This window comes from Choristoneura fumiferana, chromosome 14 (genome assembly GCF_025370935.1).
Source record: "Choristoneura fumiferana chromosome 14, NRCan_CFum_1, whole genome shotgun sequence".
Classification (NCBI taxonomy): Eukaryota; Metazoa; Arthropoda; class Insecta; order Lepidoptera; family Tortricidae; genus Choristoneura; species Choristoneura fumiferana.
The window spans coordinates 5520177-5541898 of NC_133485.1; the positions used below are offsets into that span (position 1 = coordinate 5520177).

Sequence of the window (21722 nt, forward strand, 5' to 3'; positions counted from 1 at the left end):
ATAGAATTAAGTACATGAAGTGTGTTGAGCGGCCTTTAATCTTATTAAGTGTGTGTTAGTCAGTAAATAATGCTTTGGAACAAGTTACTCGGAGTTGGACGCACAGAAACAGATTTTTAACTATGTACACACTTTCAAATTAACAATACGTAAAGAAACCGCTTCAGTAAGATTCATCTACATAAGTCAGTATGCGAGTTAAAATCTACTTTACAGAGAATAAGCATAAGAAAAATAAAAAACTCGCAAAACATGTTCATAATCATAACAGTACTGCAAACATTACGCGAAAACAATATTTAAACCCAACTGGCTATTCCCGTTGTTCAGGAACATTGTGCTTACGTAAATGAGCTGCATTTGCGGTACTTTCCTGACTACGTACCTAACTAAAAAATACTGTACCCAACCCCTTACAAATTATGACCTTCCATCGGGATGACTGGACTTTCCTTTTATTACCGCCACCTGGTGTTCAAATTACACACGGCCCGAGTTAATTTATTAAGCAGCTTAACGCGACAAGCGTGCGTTAGATGCAGCTCATAAAAATAAGAGGATCACCGAGAGCTTTTAGCTCCCAGAGGTTTAAGGATTAACGGAGCCCTCTTTTTACAGATTCTGTGATTCACCGACTGAGGAGTTGGACGCGAGGACGCCGAAAGGACGCGGTGCTAAGCGCGGACGCGGGGCTGCACCAACGGACATGACCAACTTTACGGAGACACGTTCCTCCGTGCATAGCAAGCTCCGCAACGGCGGCGCCAAGGGCAGGCGCGCCCTACCTTCCCCGACCCCTTTCACCCCTCCCCGCCCCGACAACAAACGTAAACGGACCTCAGAAGCGGAAGAGCGCCCTCCAACACCCAAAGCCAAACGTCCACCCCCGACGCCAACTTCTCCTCCGCCCGACCCCGTCCTCCTCGAATGCCCAGAACCGAATTGCTCAAAGAAGTACAAACACGCGAACGGCCTGAAGTACCACAGATCGCATGCGCACGGTTCACCGGATGACGACGACAAGGACGGCTCAAGTTCGGAAATGGAGGAGACTCCCGCGGAGCCGGCGTCGCCAGTGCGTCCACCGTCCGAACCGGCACCGGCTACTCCAGTGAAATCACCCACTCCTGTCAAATCGCCTGACACGAAGAGCGACAAGAGTCCGGAGAAGTCGCCTGAGAAGGCGGAGGAGTCGCCGCCGGCGCCGCGGTTTGCGGAGGAATTCGTGCCGAGCCCCCCCGCGCCGCCGGCGCCCGAGCGCGCACCCGACCCGCCGCCTGTCACGCCGCCGCCGGAAGTGGCGCCCGCGCCGGCTTTGCAACCCACACAGTTCAAGGTGAGACCTTCTGAAAACATCCCTTAGACAAGAGGCCATAGCGCCTAGCACACTCAGGATCACGATTGCCCTCGTCAATTCTTTCCGGCAAATGACATAGGTACCATGAGAACAGAAAGAGACGGTAAATGTGATTGTATGCGCCCTCGCATTAGTTAATATGCCCGAACGTGACCCGAAAGCACAATGTTGTAAAATTCGGTGGGGTAGAAAAGTTCGGCAGTTTTTGGCGGATGTTTCCGCAAGATTTCTATGCCGAAACCTACCGAAACCGAAACTTCGGTTGGACACTACTAATTATCCTCAAAGAATATGTCTGCCAAATATCAAGTCTCTAGCTCCAGTGATTTAGGCTACGCGTTGTCTGTTAGTCACTTTCCTCTTTTATAGGCAAGTAGATATAAAAAGATTGTTACCAAGTAAAAACTCATTTTCAGTCGTACTAAAACTGAATTCTCTAATTAGTTTATAATCTCAACCTTATTACACAAGTGAGTGAGATTTCTATGTCCAATTAACGCGGCAGTAATTCAAATAGGCAAGCTTGAAATAAACCTAAACTTCCAATTCAGGTGAAGCCCCGTTCAGCGCTGATGCCGTCCGAAGAGCGCAAGTCCACGGAGTCCCCGCCAGAGGGCTCCCCAGGCAAGCGGCGCGCGCGGCGCTCGCCGACGCCGGGCGCGCGCTCGCCGGCGTACTCCGACATATCGGACGACGCCGCGCCGCCGGAAGGCGCGCCAGACGCCGACCCGGACCATCGGCCCTTCCCCGTGTTCCATCAGGTAACATTTTTAATCTGAAAGCAGCAGCAGTGTTTCTAGGACATCGGGGGTTTCACGAAAAGTGCTTATACTTTCTTTAAAAGCCGGCAACAGGCCAACGAGAGAGGAGAGCCTCGAGTTGTTGGTAGTCATGGGTGGTGGTGATGATTTCCCATCAGATGATCTACAAGCTAATTAGCCTCCCTCTCCTAATAAAAAAGTTTCTTGACAACCAGCTCCTTTTTGTTACCAGTACTTTGTGGATTCAGACAGATTGCAAATTGATTGACATGAGCTACTTCCTCGTGTTCCATTAAGTAACTTTTTCAAATTGAATGCCAAGGAATCTTTCATTAACCAGCATATTTCTACTATCGGCTTCTGTTTCGTTCAAACCGAGAGAATCAATTTAATGCGCATACTAAATTACTGGCACTAGAGGTATCCCATCTTAGGCCTCTAGGTTGGCAACGCGTCTGCAATACCCCTGGTGTTGCAGATGTTTATGGGCCGTGGTGATCTCTTACCATCAGGAGACCCACTCCGAATAAAAAAAAATACTTCCTTTTGGCCTAAAACATTTTTTAAACTTGGTGCATGTAAAATAATTTTGCGTAGAATGTTTTGTAGGGTGGGTCAGATTTCCGGGAGATATTCTGTGGTAGTAATTGCAAACATTTATTTTTGAGTATTGGTCTGAAGAACACACGAGTCGAGTCTGTATGTGCTTCATCTTATCTATTGCAGTACTACGGACAGCCGCCGTACCTGCCGCCGACGCACGCGCCGGCCGTCCCGCCTCCGCCCGCAGACAAAGCCAAGGAAGACCTCAGCAAGGACCCCAAGTCTGATCTTAAGGTGAACAAAGCATTATGATGTCTCTATGTACACCGCCGGCCCTAGCCCTTGATCAAGGTAGAGTGAGATTGCCTACACCGCCTCCACGCCTCTCAAAAGGCGCCATCAACATTTTATTTATACTGGAAACTGCAAAATGTCCCTTGCCGTCTCGCTTCTCTTGCTCTACCATACGGGCGGCGTTGTCTATGTAATTTATTGTCTATCAAGACGAGTTTAGGTACAGCTGGGCTAATAAAACATAGATAATGGAGTTAAATGAAATCCTGCTGCTAGCTGGCTAGGTAACGTCAAATCAATCGGTAGACAAAATCGATCTGTTATTTATTAATCTTAGCCTAAAACTGCCAGTATTTGTTAAACAAAAGAGTTGAAACTGAACTCTCATTCCTTTTTATGGTCAATCAAATAATGCTAACTAATTTCTATTTCAGGACGGCAAACCCGACAGCGCTCCTCAAAAAGTCCTGCCACAGCATTTCTACCCTTACAATTACGTTCCAAATTTTCCATACAACGTTGAGCCAGGAGGTCCGCCCGGCGCAGCCCTAGAAGACAAGGGCAAAGATTCGGACCGCTCCAAAACAACCCCCAGTCCCCTGGACAAGGGTAAAAGGCCTGAAGGGAAGGACCCTGCGAGACCGAACGATACCCATCAGATACTGAAGGAGAGTATTGAGATGAAGGCTCAAATGGGACAGCAGTACGCGTTCCAACGGCCACCTCATGCAAGAGAAGACGAGTTGAGAAGGTTCGTATATTGTATTAGCGTTGTGTTCTTTATCATCTTTATGTTGGATCTTGGTAAAGGTGTGAGAATTTGCAGAAGATGGTTTAAGTATTAAGATTTAATGGGCCTATAATAAAAGAAATATATTCCTAGTAATCACAATCATTGACAGTATTTCATCGTGTTCATATTATAAAACGAATTTTGCTGCTATACTGGTATAAGCGCCTTTGAAACATGCCTAGATGGACAAGCAAGGACAGTCCCATTACGTAGACGATCCAGTGTATATTCATCCTCACTATTTTCCAGTTTTTTGATGATCCCTGTTAACACTCAACCTTTCTTTCTAGATATTACATGAGCCTGGAGCAGCGAAGGAAAGAGGGTAGTATGGACGTGAAGCCCCCCGGGGCGGCGGGGGCGGGCGCCGGGGGCCGGCCGCCGCCGCAGCCCGCGCACAAGCCTCCCAAAGACGGCAAAGACGATAAGAAGGAAGAAGTCAAAGTGAAACAGGAGGGCCAGAAGCCCACAACAGAGACGCAAGGACCGCCGCCGCCGCCGACGTCCCAGTACTATCTACCGTACATGCAGGGGCCTCATTACGGCGCTTTGCCGTTTGATCCTGTGTACCGGGCGCCTTTAAGTCCGATGTTGGTCGGTGGTTTCGGCGGCGGATGGACAGTGCCGCGCTATCACGCTCCCGAAGACTTATCAAGGCCGGGCGCGCCTTCCAAGCTGGAGTTGCTCCCTGGTCACGCGCCGCAGTATGCGTATCCCCATGCTCCTCACAAGATTCACGAGCTGCAGGAGCATGCGAAGTCGCCGCAGGCCGCCAAGCCACGGCCGGAGCCCCCGAAGGAGCCGCCGCGTTCGCCGCCGCCGCAAAGGCATGTGCACACACATCATCACACGCATGTCGGGCTCGGGTACCCGATCTACCCGCCACCTTATCCAGGTGAGGACTTTACTTAATTATACTACCATAGAAAATGAAATACACATGCTAGCAAATACTCTAGAGAGGCAGCGGTTCATACCAACCGCTCTTAGATAGGCAGTTTATTAAAGTTAGTGCACAAATAGACATTATGCCTCTGTGGCGAGGCGCCACTATCAATAAGATGTCAAAAGAGACACTCTTGTTTACTCTAAGCTGTGTATTTCATTTTCTTGTTTAAATACATCAATAAGCCAGTTTTGAGGTGTGATGTGATGCTTAAAGACAGCTGGTTTTTGTCGGTACACATTTAACAAATTCGTTAAAGCTAATTTGATTGAACTGGTTGGATTCACCTGCTGTTTTTTCCGCTTTATGCTTGATTTAACACACTAATAGAAAATTACAGGCAGTAATTAATTTACGCAAAAGGCATGAAAGTAAATCTCTAAAAAGTCAGAGAAATGATTTTATAAAGAACCTAGAAGAAACACTATTTTGCCCACTTTGCATGCTTAAAAAATCCCAGCGACCGAATGGAATAGATTTCTCAGCTTTTAATGCTTAAAAACCATTAGTATTATGAAGGTCAATTCAGTGGCTGTACCTATTGCCTGACGCGCAAGCACTCCCGATAGCATTCACCATCTCTTTCTGACCTCACCCCTTACCGTATGGCAGAAAGAAGTGCTGAAACAATCGTGATTCCGGTGCGTTAGACAATAAGGCCTCAGATTTCTTTGTTCTGAAGCAACATTGCGATGTTGGTGCATACGACCTTAGTCATTATAGTAATGGTATGACTTACGTGTGTGTGGTTGTTTGCAGGGGCGCGATAGCACGCGGACAAGCGGCAGAAGCCCGCTCAGCCCGTGTGACCGCCCCTGACGCTAAGCGTTCTGTTGCAGCGGCGGCCGTGCTCGCCAGCACCCAGGCGGTCGTCAACGCCTTCCCCACGCCGCCCAAGTGAGGCCGCGCGACCCCGCGACAGACCCCTGTCGCCCCCAAACCCCCGGATGTGACAAAGTGAAGTGAACTGCGACTGTGTGAACGCTAACCCCGAATTCGTTACAGAATTTTAGCCGTTTTTGATCGAACTATACTCGAATTCGAATCTAATCTCTATGCCTGTAGCCATAATTTGAACACTGTGATCTCGCGTAACCCACAAAATGTGTATGTGATGTGCGCTTTGAATGTTTAGAATGTGTCCGAACCGATAGTTACCTGAATTCTTTTATAGTTGGACGAGTGTTATTAACTCTTAGTGAATGTGACCGGCCGGACGATAACGACGGACGACGGATGACTGACCGCTGCCCGCCACTTAATGTCTATCGATATACTTTGTTTTATATGTTCACTAGTGCAAGCACAAACTAGTTCTGTAAATATTAGTGTTATGTGTAAATTACCCTACAATGTTAGTGTTCCATAAAGGGATAATAATGTGTAATATAAACATCGAAAACTCCGATTCTCCCTCTGGGCATTGTACTGAAGTTGAAGCCCCTTCTAAATTGATATCAACGCGAATACAGCCTAGTAAGATCTACAACTGCATTCCACGATAACGAAAGCTAATGTATCTAGTTTTAACGTTAGTTTACTAATATATAAGTAATTTAGATTAAGTTCAAAGGCGTCAATGTGATCATTACAATATGAGTCGTAGCGTGCACAAATCGTACTATTTCGATACTTAATAGTGAGTATGTAAGCATCCTATAGGTCGTCGAGTGTTTGAGCATCGCTGTGCGTGTATGTTTGGCTTCTTATCATAGGTAACTAATCAATCTCATAGTCCGACGTCTCACGATACAAGGGATTGTCGCACCCTGCTGCTGTTCTGTAGATGCGTACGGGAAGTAGTTGACGGCTGCACGTTGTTCCATGTTTCCGTGTCGATGACAAAGCATTTAATTGTCATAAGATTACTTATGTATAATTTCAAATAGTCTTCCAGTCGGTTGATTTGGATTTGGAGTATTGTTACATTAGTCCTCCTAGTTTCGCATTGCTACGTTTCCCACACAGATACCGGATAGTGAGGTAGCCAAATGATCGACGCTTTAACTCTTAACACGTTGTGCTAATTGTGTGGAGGATGATGTGAATGTAGAAGCGGTTTGAGCCCACGTCGATTGATCGCATTTCAAATATAAGTAGTGGACGTTTATAACACATTAGAGATTGATCTAAATATAGTGAGTTGGTATTATTTCATGACATTTTAGTCAATGTACGCGTGTACCTGTCTCATATTAACAAAAACCTATATTTGTATAAATGCTGGGCCTAAAAACCTATTTTTTATTGTGGTAAGATAAACCAAGTCTGCTAGGGGTTCATTTTGTAAAAGACGCTGACGTCTACTCCGCCCTGATAGGGTCAATGTACGCAATTAACGGAAGGAGCCATTGTTTGTCTTTACGCGGCGGGATCCAAATAGCTTTTAGGCGCTGACACACTATTAAAACGCGACGCCACGCCACGCCGTGCGACGCGTGTTCATATGTGCAACTTTACTGACTATAATAAATATATGGGACGGATGGCGTGTGGATGGCGTTTCGTTTTAATAGTATGTCCGTCTTTTATCAAGTTCAAAACCTTAATAATTTGAGCATCAGAAATAAGCAGACTAATTTATCAATCATTGTAATTTGGATCTTGGCTGGCTGTAAGCTTTGAAGGAAGTTGTATTAATGCTATATATCAGACATCATGACAAATTATCGCGATTTTAGTGGTATCTAACTTAAAGTAGTTATTGATTCTGAATAGTGACACTCATGTTTGTTTTGATGTTGTTATCTTAGCCATTGTATCGTCATCATGAGTTCTTCCAAATCTAAGTTGCTTTCAATAACAAAAATATTGCCAACTTCCGTAATGCTACGCAAGAATAAATTCGTAATAAAAACAGGTCTTCCTTTAACTATCATGAGTTCCTTTAAGTTGATTGCACTTTTTTTATAATAAAAAATAAAGTGATGCTTTATGTATTTAAATAGTACCAGGACAGCATGGACACTAAGGACATGATCTCAAGCTGAGACCTGCAATAGCAAACCGACTGATATCTTTATTTTTACGATCCACTAGGCTGTGACGACCAACAAAACAATACTTGCCAAATTAATAAATATATTGTCTATCTTGAATTAAATATTAATGGTAATTCAAACCTTCCTTGACTATTCGTCCTTTTGTGTGTGATACTCGTCAGGATACGAGCAAGGACGTCAAGGAATACATCTTAACAGTCCGTTTAGTACAGTCGGGTCGGGGTTAGACAGCGAAATTATTATCGTTACTTCCCGATCACTATATCTTCTGAACGACTATGTTAAAGACAATAAGATATACTGTACTAAATTAGCTGTATGAATGCACTTATGTTGACATTTTGTTTAATTTGTCTTAAGGTTTGCAAGTGGTCTTAAATACGTATAATAAATAACAATACATACATTTATTGTAAACGGTAATGTGTCGTGACAACTCGTTAACGACACGTTGTCGTGGTCGCACGTGTCTTGGCAGTATAAGTGCGTTTGGATGGACACGCGAAACGATATTAATCAATTATATCATCTAAATTGTTATCATTGCAGTTGTACATGTATGTATATCATACGAATACTTTTTAATATGTTGAATATCTTAATGTATGATGTTCGAGTATGGATGGCACAATGTTTACTCGCTGCTCCTTTTTTATTGATACGTCAAAGAGATGGGAAAAGCGATAAAGCTTATCGTAGCGTATCGTGTCAGTCGTTGGCTAGCATAACAGTAGCCTCTACTTTTTTTAAACCAACTAAAAAACTCACTGAGCGATGCACAAGAAAACAATGCGTGTTAGCCGTACGGATCGTGTGTAATTTGGTTAAAAAAAACATGGGATTAAAATAAAAAGGTTCCATCTACATTTAAATTACCCTTGGAACTTTTTTATTGTTACTTGTTTGTAAATCGTGGTTGGTCGTCACAGAGCGTGGACGCAGCGCCAGCAAACATTTTACGCTTTCATAATTTTAAAGGCACGAGTCGCGACTTGATATGGAAAGTGATCGTTGTATTTATAATGTATCAATATACATAATAGTTATGGACATTTGTGTATTTTTTTGATGTACTAAAGCCAAGTTTGATTTTTCTTAGAAAAGAATTCGAAACTTTAAAAAAGGAATAAAGATAAATTATTTCTTAGAAAATGGGTTTTTATTTCTTATAAAAAATGTCCTTACGCTAAACTCTAAGGAGTCTTAGATTATTGTCAAAATACATTGCCTTATTTTTAAGTTGTGATGACTAGGAAAATCTTAAATAGGTGCATACAAATAAAATGCGGTAACTTACAAAATATTACACGTTGCAAATTGTGATAACTATCAAACTAACATTAAAGCTTAATATTTAGTTTAAATTAGGTAAAGTAGCAATAAATTAAGTAAAATTAATGTTAAAAATCACATCTAAATTATACCTATAACTTGAATACATTGCATTGCGTGAATATTGAATGTTATTTTTATAACTTTGAACAATTAAACAGGTATTTAACATATTTCTTTGGCTGTTTAAAGAATACTGTCTTACAAACGTGGCTTTACGTATGGAACAAAGCCAAGAAGGTTTGTAAAAAAAATTGCGAAACGTATTTTATGTGACGTTTGAGGAATCATGTTCGGAAAGATAAATTCGTAAGAGATTATGGGCAAACTTTCACAAAATCTTCAATTGCACCGATTTTAATTATGCACTATTACTGTTATCTACACACGTAACTAATAGAGAGTCGAAGTTAAATTTAAATGCTAGAATTTAAAATACGCGTTATCAAAACACTACATTGACTGTACAAAAGATACAAAACATTTAAAAAAAAATACTTAAAAATCACTCGTTACCATAAAGCTTGTCATTTCACGATTTATAACAAAATACTGTTTAATTTTAAAACTAAACGTTAGTCTATGTCGTCAGGCCTTAACTGTCGTTCGCCCTCGTTTAAAAAAATAAGCATGGCTTTGTACAGAAGGTACAACCCTAGCATTCGTCTGTCTTTTAGCGGCCAGGACGCCGCGACCCATAGTAGTTTCCACTTTTTAAATTTTTCAAATTTGGAATGCCTAGAACGTCAATCATGGCCGCCTCGTTAGTGTAAGCTTCGGCGGGAATAACGTTCTGGAAGATATGGAGGCAGACTACACCGACCTTGTCTGACCAGATGTCGAGAATGTGTTGGACTTTTTTGTCGTTCGAGGTCTTGAAGTCTCGCTTCCAGAGGGTCAGGGCTTGGTAGAGATGGGAGTATGGGCGGGAGCGTTTACCTGGAAAGAAAGGCATAGGCCAAATTAAAAGATTTTGTAAGAAACTGTACCTTCCTAATTATTCCTAACCATTTCAGCCAATTTCAGGATTTTTGATAGAAGCAGAATTATTTTGAAAAACTATTTCAGTAAGACAAAAAATACTGACAGCAATAAGTACATAACATTGCAGTATAATCCATATTAAAAAGGTTTTTTTATTTCATGTTATTATCCTTAGGTTTACGTAATACACGGGATACGGCGGTTGAAACGCTTTAGAAACCCACTCTATGGGACTTCAGTTACTTCGTAATAATAATTCAAGAATTCTCACTTTTTTGATATACTGAAACATGACAACAAGTTCGTATGTAAAATTCTAGTTCCTATCTCATCCGTTTACTACTCTTGTCTCTATGCAATATATAATATTCAAAATATGAAGCAAAACTGAGCAACATTTGGTTAAAATAACCAATTTTATGCACTTACCTTTTCCAACATAAAATATAGAGCTTATGAACGTGACCCAAGACGCATGGTGGTTCTGTGCCCCAGCTCTTGAAGGTAGGTTTTGGGTTAGTCTGGGGTCCAGAAGTAAATATGTGAAAGACGTCTTAGCCGTGCCTTCTCGCCATTTCTTGTTGGAGTTGGCAAAGTCCATTCGCGCTTTATTCTCCAGTTCTATGTAAGGTGATAGATTATTCATCCAGTCGTTTGTACGTAAAGATTTTTCTAGTTCGATACTGTAGGCTGTCAAATGAATAAAAAGATTATTTACCAATCATAAAAACAAACAACACTAAAAACATTGAACAACATTGAGACCTTTGTCTACTATAATTTTGAATACATTTTTACTTGGAAATTTACCAATTTTCACTACCATTTTTTAGTAGAAAAGATAATATATCTAAATTAAATCCAAAATAATGTCATAACTAAAAGTAAATAAAATATATGACATTGACATTGAGCAAAAAGGTGTGTGAAAAATTTACCTTTTCCTTTTTTATTGACTACAATAGGTTGTTTCTTTAGTGTCTGCAGTTTCTTCAAGTAGAGAGTTTTGGTTCCATTATGAATGGGTCCTGGTTTGAATCCGAGCTTCACGAGCTCAGACCTTAGTGTGGTACTGTCATACACAACGGAGGTGGGCAGGGAAGATGCTACAGACACGATGGTTTGGTCAGGACTGGCTTCTGCTGCTTCATCTACTGGAAGACTGTAATAAAGAATAAGTTCTTGTTAAATTAAACATTTTTAATACAAACTTTTTTTTCTGTCTTACTTGCATTGTCATCCAACCTACATGCTAAATTTCAAGTCATAATCTGCACTGGAAGAGGATCAAATTGAGATGTTACCAATACCTAGATGAATCACGAAAAAAAGTGATCCAGAGTCACATCATAACCAGATGCATAGTCAGATGCTTAGGTACTATAGAAATTTCAAATTGTGTAAAAAACAAAGGATCACATGGCGTTATCGTTTCAAAAAACAGGTGACAATATACTTACACTACAGGTGCAACAAGAAGCCTTTTTTCAATCAACACTACATCTTCTTCTTCATCCTCATATTTGTACTCCTCCTGGACATTAGCTATCACAATACTGCCCCCAGAAAAATTACTGCTCACACCGCTACTCGCCGATGATCTCCTGGTATTCATAGCATTCACATCAGTCTCATTATGACTATTAAACAGCCATTCGTTAGTTTTATTCTGTACCACGATTAACGCCTTATCCATCTGCGTATCATTTGTCAAGGACTGAGAATTGTCCAAGGTCATTTTCTCAAAATCTGAACTTAGTGTGTCTTTTTTGCATTTCCTTAAACTAGTTTTCGTCTTATAATTTATGTGCGTAATACTGTTAGGGGAGCCTGGCAGAGAGAAGTGTTCGTAAACACTTTTACGGTTCCTTTTGGAATTGTCTTGGCAAGAGCATGAGGAACTGTTTTCATTGACAGTGTCCTCTAATCTTTGAACGCCACTTATTTCTACGTCCACCGGCTTAGACAGGCATGTCCTGTAGCTTGTTTTCGTTTCATTAGAAACTATATCCTTAGTGAGATCAAGGGTGATATTTTTGGTAAAATCATTGCTGTTCCATGGTACTGACTCGTCTTCTATAAGATTTTCTCGTAGTATCGTCGGGTACAAATTGTTCATAACCAGACTGGTTTTCTCGCACCAGTCACGGACCATTTCGGACTTTCGACAAGATGCATGGTGTAATGGGTTGTTGGTTACTGGTTCATATTCTGCAACCACTTGCTCCGTAGTCATAAATATTTTATCTGTAAAAAAACAGTAAATAAAATCTCTTCTTAGAGGTCTCTCATACACCATGTCATGTCATCGCTTCATGACATCACCATAATACATAGAAACTTATCGAAAATACAAACCGAATCTATGTTAGATGCAATGAAAAACCAGGAAAAGAGACCAGCGCTAGGAATCGAACCCAGGTTCTCAGCATTCCGTGCTGCGTGCCATACCCCCACACTACCACTGGACAGGAGTACAGACACGACTTTCTCCTATGCATTACATATCTCAGCATCGATATGGATTTTACGGGATGACCGTAAAAGTAACAAAATTAGGAGTTGAAATAAAAAATACAAAAAGACTCCAAAAACCAATCATACACAGAAACTTGTCAGGAACAGAATGTCAAGCGCATATATATATGAAACGTGACTGCAACGATTGATTAGAACCGTGCTAGTCGACAAATAGTTTCATACTTTTTAATGTAAAGGAGTAGAAAGACTTCAAATGAGAAAAAAAACCGATCTTTTGTTTCGAGGTTCCAAACGGCACTAGCAAACTAGTTTAAGTTTACGACTGACTACAAGTCTTTATTGCAGTAAGTCTACTAATAATAAATGCGAAGAGATTTATTATACGTGCGTTTATATGTTTGTACTTCACGCTTAAAAAAAGCTATATTGATTTGGATGACTTTGGTATGAAGATATTAGGTCTTCTGGACTAATAGGCTACTTTTTATCCCGGTAAACCCACTGGATCGGGATAAACTCCCAAAAATTTTATCGCTAGGTTTAGAGACATGAATAATGTTTTTATGCAACGTTATTGAAGACCACGATGTAATGGTTGTGAATTCCCACGGGAATTTTTACGAATTGTACGTGATTTACGCGTGCGAAACCGCGGGTAACGACCTCTGAGGCCCATTTCACGAAGCTACAAGTTACAATTTACAAGCGGTAGTCTCTTTTCAATGCATACTGTTAAACAAAGACTACCGCTTGTAAATTGTAACTTGTAGCTTCGTGAAATAGGTCAAAGTCCTTCAGAAAAACGTCAAGAGAAGGTATGTATCCTAAATATTTATGTAGTTTTACTGTATGTTAGTATCTTCATTCTAATCGCAATTGTACTAAGTACAATGCACGGAATTTGGACCTTTTCTTGGTTGGAATGCTACCTGTATTTTTTGTAGGAATCATTGAATTCTACGGAATCATCGAACAATGCACCAAATACGGCGAAATAGTTTTGATTCGACAATGGCAATTTGTTTAGCGAAACTGTTTAGTTCTTATTTGACGAATGTGTTCGATAATCATCATCATCATACCAGCCAAACCTCCCACTGCAGGACACAGATCACCTATCAGAAGGAGAGAACTTGGGCCGTTAGTTTCCATGCGGTCCCATTGTGAATCCAACAACTCCAAAATCCACTCACACCATTGAATTGCTTCGCAGGGGTGTGTAGTGTAGGTTTCTTTGTTATAATATTTTCTTTCACCGTAAAATTGCTAAAATTTTACATGAGATTTCGATGCATTTCGAAAAACTCGAGGTGCGACCCAAATGACTCAATAGTCGAGTATAGAAATAATATAAGATACGTGACGCAATTTTATTTAACTTTGTTTAATATATAAACGTTTTATCAGTTGACTCTTGACTGAACTTGTAATTATGAATTTCATAATAACTATAGTTTTTTATCTCGCGAAAAAACCTTTAGTGACTAAATTTTTTCCTTGTTATCGTTCTGCTAAAACGAAATAACAATATCCTTGGTAAATATACTTCGTTTTTTTAGCATTAGAAAAAAGGTAAGTACCAAAATAACGTAAATGATCATACGTCCTTGCTAATTGTTACATATTTGCTATGACTGATTTTTCAATAATGTTTTTTTAATAAAAAGACACGTCAAGATCGCTTACATTCTTTCTAGTGCTAAAAAATTTAACTATAATTAAAACCTTTTCCTCTATCCATCAAAGTTTTTTTTTTAAATATATGTTTACTATTTACTTGCTCACCTCGCCCGCGACATTGTCTAAACAATTTAGGTATATATAAATCGTTATCTCACAGTAAACATTTAATTTTTCAAGATAAAAGAATGCAATGTGTCAATCCAGATTACAAACCATAGATGGGGTTGCACAGACCAGGGTTAGCTAAATCAAGCTAACTACTAATTAACCCAGGGATAAGTAGTGTCAAAATGTATGGAACGATCATCCCTAACCCAGGGTTAACAATTTAATTTTTAAGCCCAGTAGTTTTAGCATAACAGAGTATTAAGACAAACTCACTCACAAATATTCGAAAGGATTTAGGGAAAACATGGATTCCATTATTGTCTAACACGGCCATTTTCAAAGTACACACTTTTGCAGGGGCTCCACTAAAGCCATAATCGAAATAAATACTTAAGGGGTACTGTGACTTCACAGAGTACAAACTGGCATTAAACGAAAACGTCAATTCCAAGTTTTGATTATTTTAAGGCTCTCAGAAATATTTAGGTTTCTGTCACCAAAAATGTTTGAAAACTGGTGGTCTAACAGTCTAACACACTCAAAGAGTGGCCATATTCATCATTACTGTCAGTGAAAACAGTACAGGAACAGGATATGGGTAGAAAGAGATGCAGAATGCAATCGCAAGTCAGGGCATTAGACACAGGCTAAGTATAGGTAGTGCCATGAGAGTTGAAGTGAATGATTACACACACAGCTACAACAAGTTGTGTAATGATGTTGTGTAGCAGGATTTTGACATTTACTCATTTCATTCATTCTCCTTTTGTGCAATCATCTTTTTGTAGCCATGTGTGTAATCATTCACTTCAACTCTCGTGGCACTATCTATATTTCAACTTACCTAAATCTAAAGTATATGCACAGTGTGATCCAAATGAGTCATCTAACTGGTCCACAACATTGTGTAAGTAGTCGTACACCTCCCATTGTTCTTCCCGGGCTGCATAGTCAAAGGCCGAGTGGCCATCCAGGTCTAACAGGGACGGGTCCCCACCACAGCCGAGGAGAAGCTTTAGGTTGTCCACGCGACCCCATATTGCTGCTATGTGGACTGGGGTGACTCCATCATCAGTGCTGAAGATTATCCATACTTAATATTATAAATGCGAAAGTGTGTTTGTCCGTCTTTCACCGACGGATCAACGTGATTTTTGGCATAGAGATAGTTTATGGGCCCGAGAGTGACATAGGCTACTTTTTATTCCGGAAAAATGCACAGTTCCCGAGGGAACAGCGCGCGATAACCGAATACCACGTGGGCGGAGCCGCGGGCAAAAGCTAGTAGAATTATAAATGTGTAATGTTATTCTTAAATTTTTGAATTTATTTATTGGTTACAGTTTATTTATTGGTCAATCAATTAAATTTATTTAAGATTAATATCCAGATTACATTAAATGTGTAAAATATGAAAGATAAGCAGTCATTTTTAGATAAATAAAAATTATTCTAATTCATGTATAAAGAGGGAATTTTTTCACAGAAATTTACTATTTCTAGCTCATTTAATGTTAATAATAATAACATAATAATAATAATAATGCATTAACTCATTAGTTTAAATTAAAATTAATGCAATCTTCATACATAGTAACAACTCTGTTAAATCAAATTACCTGTTTGAGTTCCATTCAAGAAAATAAATCTAATTAAAAAAAATATTCTATTGTCTAGCATTTGCTGACCTAAATAAATAAGAACACTAATTTCGTATCTAAGTATATATACAATTATTATTACTATGTTAACTTTTCAATTACAAGAGCTGAAAATAAACAATGAACATTTTTAAATTTAGTGACATAAATAAATTCCTCTCATATTGTTTCTTGTTACCATTTAATAAGATCAAGCAAAAAGCAGTTTTATCTGCAACTAATATCTTAAACAACATTCCTTTTCTCAAAACATTGAGTATGAGTCACACCTAGTGACCATTTCAAGGATACAATATTAACCAAATAAATAATAAATAATTGTAATAATCTTGATTTCTTAAGAAATTAATTTAATGTTGATACAATTCATGCACTTACACTCAAAGGAAGGATATTCTAAAATATTAAAAAGAGTAAGCACAAAGAGAAAAAGAGAGAGAGTTTTGTTAAAAAGTGTAAGCACACAAATTAAATAACATGTTGTGAAAAAAATATCTTAAAGTAATACAAGGTAGGTACTGAATTTTTGCTAATGTTCAATGAAGATGGACTGTATAAAATCATGTAGCAAAGTTTAAAATGAATGTAATAATAAATCAAACTTATTTTTATTATATTGGTTTTAAGTTCTATAAATTCACTTTTACAACCTTGACACAACATGTAATATAGTAATGAATTAAGAATCTGATAAGATATAAATTGACATACATTTTAGTCAAAACAGGTCAACAAAATGTACTGTTAAAAAAAATTGGAGCATAGCATGCCTGTTTTTTTTGTATTAAAGAAATCAAATCAATTTTTTTAAAATAAAATAGTTATTTTATAGTAATAATATGTGATATTAACTTGAATTTGGTAGTATTTCGGCACTTAATGACTCAATTCTATTTAGAATGTTTATTCTAAAAAATTATGTGTTTCATGAAATAATTCAAAATTCTAATTGTAAAAAAATTAGTAATTAACGCTTACTTACCACAAATTAGGATCACCGCCATGTTTGAGTACAATTTCTGTGCACTCTTTGGATTTTTCCAAGGGTTCAATTCCAACAGCTAAATGCAGCACCCCAATACCTTTGCAAGGTAATATCACATTGATATCTATTCTACTCTCATTTAAGAATGTCTCTACTGATCTGTAAAATTTAAAAAATATAAATTATTAGACCCCCATATGCAGTCATATTGGATATTTTTATTATGAATAATAATTACCGTGAATCTCCACTTTGTATTAGATCGTACAGCTTGAAGACTTCCCGATATGTTGAACCCATAGCTCTTCAATAGTTGATATGAGACTACTTTGTCGCGATTAGTAGTCTGCACCTTGCAAAACCGAGCATTTCCTCCGAGACTTCCGCTCGCGATATCACTTCTATTTATAGACTTCACTTTTACTTCAATTTTACCAAAATAAAGCTCACCGCTATTAAGTTACTATGTTACAAAATTTCACTATATTGGTGACTCACATTTTTGTTTAATTTGTTTTGTTTAGATTTTTCAAATTAACGTCACCCTTTTACTTCACGACCCTTTTGTTTACGTTTGGCTTCTGACGTTTCGTTACACGGAATCTGCGTTCCGTTCGACTCAATGAAAACATCAACCATTCATATTATTTGAATTATGGATCACCTGAAATCGAAATTTATTTTATTTTAAATCTTTGTATTTTCGAAATATATTCGTTTATTTCTGTAGTTTTTGCAAATGGTCCATTGCATGCAACTTTGGTGTTACTTTTAACCAAACAGAGATGGCGGCACTTAACAATCGCTAGTGCAATGACCTGGGCAGGATTTAACGATTAGGAGCAAAGGTATGTTAAAAATTTGAATTAATGTAACTACATAGTTGGAATCATTATCTTTTCTGTTTCATGGAGGCTCAAGGTTGCCCTAAATACGCACGAACATGAAACTTTTCTGGAATTCCTACAATTTATCTAGATACCTGCCTACCTAATGTTTATTCGGTGGAAAGAGTTTGTATTGTACAATCTGTGTGTGCTTGTGCTTATAATTTATAGGGGTCCGTTATTCAGCGTGCGGTTGTTGTATACTATTATGAATAGGGTTGCCAGACAGAAAAAATACCCTAAAAGTAATTTTTTGCCGCATTCGGGTTGTCGCAATTAACCGTTCACGTTATTTAATATTACATTGCTTTACTCGTTTTGTAGGCGCATTACATTGACAAAAGATTGACAACAAGCCCAACAAACGTCGGTTACCCAGGTCAGGCACATAAATATTATTTAGACACGAACTAAGTCAAAGTAATGCGGCTAAGTTTAATCTTGTAAAGTGAGTAGCAACCTTAGTTGTGGTCCAACCAGCTAAGCTATTATCCCGTATTATTGGCTGTAACTCTAGGTACTCCATAATTATGTTCCGAGAAAAATTATAGGGAATACCGCGTCGATTAGGGAGTCGATTAAGTGTGTTCTGTTTTAACCCTGTTTAAACTTAGGACTTAACAATAAACGTCACTATATCTAGGTAAGTCCCGTTTTAAAAGGGACTGCGCGTCCCTCTCTCAGGTATCCTGTGCCAGTGTCGCGTAAAATAACTCGAGGGCGCGATATTCAAATGTCCCGATTTCAGAAAATATTAATGACGCACGTTATCGCTAGTAGAAAGTGTATTTTAAATAAAAGTTGATAGAAAATATTTGCATTTGTAAAAAAAAATGTGTCCAAAATCCCTTTAAAAAAGCCAATGTCCCGTTTTTAGGTAACTAATAGGTACTCAGTTAAATAAAAGCTCGTAAAAAAGGTCACGCTTAGTCATTGCCGACGAAGTAAATGAGCAATTTTTGTGTATAAAGCAATTTTTGAGATTTTAAAGCTCGCTCGCTCGCTCCGGTGCTGTATATTCTTACGATATCGATTTCGCTATCGTTACGATACTGCCATGTACATAATAGAATCCAACGTAGTAATGCTGGTCATTATCTGTAGTTTTTAACGCATAATGGAGGATTTACTATATATGCGTGTAGATAAATAAAATACCCAAATTGTTATTGGTGTGTCTACGTATTTGTATGCTCTACAAATACCTACGTCTACGTCTACGTCTAGCTTGATTCTCTTGAACAGACCCTGAACTGATGATAGTGAGATCAACCTTTATTACAAACAAAAAAGTATTTTAAAAATCGAACTGAAAGCCGTCTTCGAGCTTACTATAGGACAAATCAGGAAATCAGGAAAAAAAACGACACACAAAGTGGGAACTTAATTTTTTGTTTTATATTTAGTATAAGTTTTGTAAATAGTAAGTAGATGGTAGGTGTATTTTTTTTTAATTTATATGTATTTTGCCAGACAGACATTGCTAATATTATTAACATTCATTAAATAAAAATTCTCGCTAAAATAGTTATTTAAAATGAATAATTAATATTATACGCGCTTACTTTACTTATTTTTTAAATTTTTGTTTCTATTGCTGTTGTGAATATTAATTGTATTTAGACTAAGATTAATGACTTCTTGAAGGAAAATATAAATATTTGTACGCCTACTGGCAAACATATAGATTCCTGAATGTTATACTTTTAAAATCGATTATGCACATCTATGTCACAATATGCTTAGTTGTGTGTATTGTGTCTATGTTCCACAAATAAACGTATTCTATTCTATTCTAACTGCCTAGTTTTTCTAGTTGAAAAAAAAATCACTAGTAGGTACCTACAGTTAAACTGTTGTATGAAAACATTGTTCTATATTATTTTTCTATGAATGCCACTGTGTTATCTTAAATATTTAAGCAGATAAGTAAGTTATTCGCTAACCAATAACAACAAGCTTGCCTCATTGATAATACAATACTTCAACCTATCAACCGAGTTTAATAACAAACGAGACTCACATTACCATCGCATTAGCTTAATAGGCGTGAAGAGCATTACGTCTGCGAATATTAAATAGTAGTTAATTAAAAAGAGTTGGCGAAACCAGAACAGAGAATAAAAGGTTAGTGGTTAGTTACTATTTAACTTTTAATTTTGGGTACTTTTTATGTCATTCATAATTTTTTCAATATGTTAGCAGTTCGAATTTCTGTTTAGCGAAAATATGTCTGTTTGGTACAAACTTTCTTTTGTATTGTAGAGACCAGGTAGGTACTTTTCTACAACTATTTCTAACCTAATCTTAGACTTCTAACTACTATCCTACAATTAATTTGTTTATACTAGCTCTAGGTACGTAAGTATATACGCGTGCGACTACTGATCATTATTCTCCAATTCTCATAATGGTTTTCTTTCATTGTTATATACTCGAAGTGATTAATTTCGTACATTCAAAAATATTTATTCTAATTAGTTTGCAGGTCACTTTATTATGAACCGTGATACCCGCGTTTATAGTTGTAGGTACCTTGATGCTTATAAGCGTAATAATTATAGATTCCCTTCCAATTCCGAAGTATATAAATGAGGAAAATCATAATCCTTCGTTTTGGCTTTACCGGTTGTCGAGGACCTAATGATAAAGATTATTTACTTAAATATTTGTGCACATGTGAACGATAGAAATGAGTAAGAACCGACCAAGTGTTGAATAAGCGAAAATGACTTTTTTATTTATAGTTTTTTTTAAGAAAGTAGACCACTTAACTATCGGCAGTAGGAAACTTAAAAAAGAGTAGATTTTAAAATCTACTCTTTTTACCCGAAAGCCCAAAGGAGGGTTATGTTTTTCGAGCGTATGTACTGATGTATATTTAATACTAGTTGTTGCTCGCGGCTCCGTCCGCGTAGAGTAAAAAATAGTTAACCTACGTCCTATTCTCAGACCTACCGAATATACACAAAAAAAATCATAACGTCAATCCGTTTCGGAGAACATTGGTCACCAACATTCGGACACGAGAATTTTATATATTAGAGATATGGCTTTAGAGACCTGTTCTAATTTAGAATCAATTTGCCTGATGATTGTTAATTCGGATAATTGTTTTTTTTATTATCTACATCGGCAACCACCTAGGCCACAATATAATTTTGTTTATAAGTTAATTCACAGTTACGACGAATTGTGCACCTCATTTGACTAAACTTTTCTGGAAGCTACGAATAAAAATTCTCTACGAATTATTATTCGTAGTCTGGAAGTCTATGGGGGAGGCCTACGTCCAACAGAGCACAACTACGGCTGAAATGATGATGATTTGACTAAACCAAACATTACTTATTCTGTGACCAAACACCAAATACCATCACATAATTTTTACGCCTCGAAATATTTCAACAGTTTGCTTATTTCAGACGTAAGTACTTTATTTAAATATTAACGTACCTAATATTTTTTTATAGTATTAATTTCGCGCGCACTTTCACACTAAAAATTAATTAAGTTTTTTTTTCAATTGAATTGAGTTTTATATGTATTGGACACATTTGGACAATATTGAAGTCGCGTAGGTAAAAGTTTTTTTATTTATTTTTCGAATGTGGGACTTGCAGTTACCTAAGGTTTCCCTATATCTACCTCTATTGTAACTTTTAAGAAAGAATTATCAGAAATACTCACAAGAGTCGTGTCCGTTCCCGCCTACACAGAGCAAGTATCGAAAACAATTTCAACTAGAGCCAGAGTCAAAACGTCCAAACTTTTAACCGGTTTTCTTACGAGTGATCTGTATACGAGCTCTATCACGTATCTTAGAACACAAAACAAAGAAAAGAAATGTACGAAGGTTCTGGTTCACTAATGCTAAGTATGGTAAAACAATGTACATAAGGCTT

General features: G+C 38.0%; 2 protein-coding genes across 5 annotated transcripts in view; one reads left to right on the forward strand and one right to left on the reverse strand.

Moving 5' to 3' along the window:
- The window catches only part of LOC141434860 (uncharacterized), a 117187-nt gene extending 108339 nt beyond the window's left edge, over positions 1–8848 (forward strand). For 3 of the 4 annotated variants that reach the window (XM_074097319.1, XM_074097321.1, XM_074097320.1), the window contains 6 exons: positions 619–1336; positions 1909–2118; positions 2845–2955; positions 3390–3706; positions 4039–4643; positions 5534–8848. In XM_074097319.1, the coding sequence (XP_073953420.1) occupies positions 619–1336; positions 1909–2118; positions 2845–2955; positions 3390–3706; positions 4039–4643; positions 5534–5595 (2023 nt within the window). In that variant the 3' untranslated portion in view covers positions 5596–8848. Of the gene's footprint in view, positions 1–618; positions 1337–1908; positions 2119–2844; positions 2956–3389; positions 3707–4038; positions 4644–5453 lie in introns of all 4 variants that reach the window. The other variant, XM_074097323.1, reaches the window with a different exon arrangement.
- Positions 8849–9615: 767 nt separating this feature from the next.
- Positions 9616–21715, reverse strand: LOC141434864 (uncharacterized). Its single transcript, XM_074097334.1, has 8 exons — positions 21508–21715; positions 17169–17594; positions 16928–17089; positions 15129–15361; positions 11473–12259; positions 10951–11174; positions 10442–10702; positions 9616–9967 (listed from the first exon to the last, which is right to left on the reverse strand). The coding sequence occupies exons 2-8, from the start codon at positions 17228–17230 to the stop codon at positions 9702–9704; spliced, it is 1995 nt and encodes a 664-aa protein (XP_073953435.1). The 5' UTR covers positions 17231–17594; positions 21508–21715; the 3' UTR covers positions 9616–9701.
- Between the last annotated feature and the right edge of the window lie 7 nt (positions 21716–21722).